Source organism: Amphimedon queenslandica, unplaced genomic scaffold, assembly GCF_000090795.2.
Source record: "Amphimedon queenslandica unplaced genomic scaffold, v1.1 AMPQUscaffold_10731, whole genome shotgun sequence".
In the NCBI taxonomy this organism is placed as follows: Eukaryota; Metazoa; Porifera; class Demospongiae; order Haplosclerida; family Niphatidae; genus Amphimedon; species Amphimedon queenslandica.
In genome coordinates, this window is record NW_003549016.1 from 1 (window position 1) to 3857 (window position 3857).

The 3857-nt window shown below is 35.9% G+C and overlaps 1 protein-coding gene across 1 annotated transcript; it reads right to left on the bottom strand.

The window, feature by feature from the left end:
• Positions 1–1328: 1328 nt before the first annotated feature.
• Positions 1329–2486, bottom strand: LOC109589910 (histone-lysine N-methyltransferase, H3 lysine-79 specific-like). Its single transcript, XM_020005892.1, has 2 exons — positions 2193–2486; positions 1329–2123 (listed from the first exon to the last, which is right to left on the bottom strand). Exons 1-2 carry the CDS (start codon positions 2484–2486, stop codon positions 1491–1493), a joined length of 927 nt encoding a protein of 308 aa, XP_019861451.1. The 3' UTR covers positions 1329–1490.
• Positions 2487–3857: the final 1371 nt, after the last annotated feature.

Genomic DNA, 3857 nt, shown 5'->3' on the forward strand with positions numbered 1-3857 from the left:
TATTACCCAATCAGCTTTTTATGTATTTAGGGTGTCAGCAGGGCTTGCTGGCAACCCTTCAATAATGTTGCACTCTCATCGCATTTTCCTACTTTCATTTGTACTATTATTCTTTGTTTCATTATTGTAAAATCTTTATTAAATTAAATTAAAATTAAATTAGTATACTATTATTGATAAATTTGGACCACGTGGGCAAAAATTAATCTAGAAGGTGTGGTCGATAAGAGCAAGATGGCGGAAATTTTAACGTGACAAACTCAGATTGAGTTTCTAACAGCTAGATAAGAGAGAGGGGCTGTCTAAAGCATCTCTAAAGGCTGAAGAACTTAAAAGCAGTTTGATCTAAGACTCCTCTAGATTAGTCCTCTCATTGAAAGAATTAAAATTGTGAGAGAAGCTTGATTAGAAGCCTTAGCTCAGTTGTCACTTCAGTTTTCTCAAAGTATTAGGACAGTTCATTCTTGTCACTTTTACTAGGTCATTTTGGTCAGTGGTGTTAAATAGTGGGTTTGCTCTGTTCAGACCCCGCCGGACTATGAGGATGGGGTCTGAATATGCATGCACGTTAAGAGCTGGGTTGATTTTATTTCAGTAGTTTTATTTCAAAAAGATGTTAATTGATGGAAGCTTGATTAAAAGTTTAGCTTGGCACATTTTTTTCAAAGTGACAGGATAGTTCAATAAGTTCATCCTTGTCTCTTTTACTGGGTTATTTTGGTTGTGTTAACTGGTGTGTTTGCTCTGTTCAGACCCCGGCCATGAGGCTGGGGTCTGAATATGCATGCAGGCTAAGAGCTGGATTTATTATAATTTTAATCTTCTTATCAAACAATGTGAATTGATGTACCATGTTCTTCATTGATGTAAATAACTCTGATCAAGTCACAGCCAGGCAGAGACAGCCTGAGCTAACTTGCAAGAAGCCAAAAATCGGACTGGTTGAGCTATTTTTAATGCTATAAGTAAGGTAACTTGAATTACTGCAGACGTTACAAAGGTAGATTATCAAGAACTACATCTATCAAGTTCCTTCTGAGGATGCACAATCCACATCCATGAGTATTGTTAGTCTGTCAAGATCTATTGTATGCGCATTGCTTCGCTTGCTTAGGCTCGCCCCTTTAATGTTTTACATTCGTCTAGTAACTATTGTTATTATTATTATTATTTAGAATAATTTTATTATTGCATGGTTCCAATAGCAAACTATATGGTCTATCTTTTATGTACAAGCCTATACTTATATGCAATTTAAGGAGATTCTTTTGTAACAGGTCTTGCCTTATAACTTCATACAATTGCTTAAGAGACAAAAATAATTAATGAAAATAAACATTATACAACTATATACTTCACTTGTTACAACTACAACATCAAAGGTATAGGTACATATGCACTACAAAAAACAGTAAACAAATTGAGGGTACAACAAAGTCACAAAAGTATATATAAAGTTTTTTGGCCGGTAGGCAAATAGCACTAGGTTCTTAATATATAGCAGTTTTTACTTTCCTCTCATGTACCCTAGTCCACCTTTCATTTTGTGCTTCATTGTATAAGAATGGATCGTCAGGTGCATTTTCTCTAGCATTAGTACTTACAATGCCATCAGAATTCTGAGAACTCAGAGAAGACTGAGAACTCAGACTGTTGTCTTCTTGTGGAATATTCATCCCACGATGAGAGGCTTCTGCAGGATTATAGCCATCATCACACCGGATTCTTCCACCAATCACCATCAATGCTGCCCGTGGATTTTTTACGGTATTTAATTTGTCCAGCATTTTATTCAGCTCTTCCTTCGACTTAGCTTCTTCTTTAGCTTTTGCAGCTTCTTCCTTAGCAACTTCTTTTTTGGATCTACATTTCTCAATGGCAATTCTCTCTTGACTTTTCCTATCTTTTTCCCTTTCTTCTGCTTCACTTACCAATTTCAGCCGTTCATGCTTCCTTTGCTTTTCCTTTTCTTCACTTTCAATTTTGAGCCTTTCAAGCTCTATAATTTTTACCTGCATACTCCTCCCTTCTTCACTTTTGATTTTGCATCTTTCAAGCTCCCTATCTTTTTCCTTTTCTTTTTCTTCATGCTTCCTTTTCTTTTCCTTTTCTTCACATTCAATTTTGATTCTTTCAAGTTCTATTAATTTTTCTTTTTCTTCATGCTCCCTTTTTCTTTCGTTTTCTTTCGCTTCATTTTCAATTTTAAGCCTTTCAAGCTTCCTATCTTTTTCCTTTTCTTCTGCTTCGCTTTGCAATTTGAGCTGCAATTGTCTCTCTCCACTTTCCAACTCGAGCTTCTGCTGGGTTTCTTTACTTTCCCGTTCGAGTCTTTCCGAATCCAGCCGATCCTGCCGCTTTTGTAATTCCGTGGCAACCCTTGCTGCTTCTTGTTCTGCCCTTTGTTGTCGCAGCTTCACTTCTCTGTTTGACACTGACATTTGGACCAGTTGAGAGCCGGGTTGACGGTTCCACGAGTTCCCCATAGTTGACTGCCTTCCTACAATGATGATATGATCTGGTATCTACAGTCCTACTGAGGCCTTTCACCTGGCAAAGATAATGCGCATTAACTAGAGTAGTTTCAAATTGATGCGGTGTGATCAATTGTAAACCAATGATGGCACAAGAACACAAAATGCTAGTGTGAACAAGATCAATGTGCATTATTTCTGCTGAATCATCAAAGTGCTTTAAACTGCCATTGTGAAAAGGCCTTAAGCATTAAGCACAATCACCTAGTGTTTACTGGTGTTTAATGTTATTTACTTGTGTTTACCTGTGTTTAGTGTGTTTACTTGTGTTAACTTTACCAGTGTTTTGTATTATAAATATTCATTGCAAAATTTAATGCGTTTACCTGGCATAGTTCTGGTAAAAAGTTATTCAGCCATGCAGCCTTTTGCAAAAATTATCTAAAATTTATGGTATGTATTCATTCAATTCATTTATTCATTAACGGATGGATTCACTTGTATCAATGTTGATAAAATCAGTGGACTATTTTGCTTGTCAGTGATCCTAGTAGTAGGAGCGATAGGACTATAGTGGACTCAGTACCTTAACAGTTTTGATTGAAGGATGTGTTCATTCTATTATGATGATAGAAATAGTAGATAATATAAATGTTAGATATAGGCCCTAATGAACCCAATAAGAATGTTGCACTGAAGTTTTTGCTAATTTATATTTTTAAAATTATATTATAGTAATAAGGAAGTAGTGTAGTATCTTATTAATTTATTCATTTTATTTGAAGTAACTTTACATTTGCTACTGTAGCTCCAATCACTGCATACTGATTTATGTTGAGCTGTACCTGGTTCTATTGACCTGTACATGATAATGTGCGTTAACATCACTCTATTCCATTTGTATGTGTTGTTTGTAATTTGAAATTCAAACAGCCTCAGTTTACTCATAACATTTCCATATATGGATTCACTGTTGTGATAGGTCAAATGTATCTGGTTAGCTTGTTTTTGTTATGCTTATACCTTGAGCTATTACAGTCAGAGGTATAGCCTTCTTCAATTTTATGGGCTCCTGTAACAGTGTGCAGCTTTTTGCTCTTTGGCCAAGAAAGGCATTAGCACGGATGGCTACACCACAAGAATCAGAGGAGTTTGGCACAACTACAATAATGGATCCTGTCCACGGATCCATACAACTTGATAAATATTTGTTTAAGATTATTGACAGACCAGAATTTCAGAGACTGAGGAAGATCAGACAATTTGGTGAGTCTGAACTATCATAATACTACTGGTACTGAGTCATTACATGTACTTATGATTTTAGGTGGAGTATATTATGTGTATCCTGGTGGTGTTCACACAAGATTTGAACATTCTATT

Coding starts and splice junctions, on each gene's coding strand:
- LOC109589910 (XM_020005892.1), bottom strand. CDS start 2,486: ATGGGGAACTCGTGGAACCGTCAACCCGGCTCTCAACTGGTCCAAATG. Junction 2,124..2,192: donor GGCTTAAAATTGAAAATGAA/GCGAAAGAAAAC, acceptor GAAAGAATCAAA/ATTGAATGTGAAGAAAAGGA.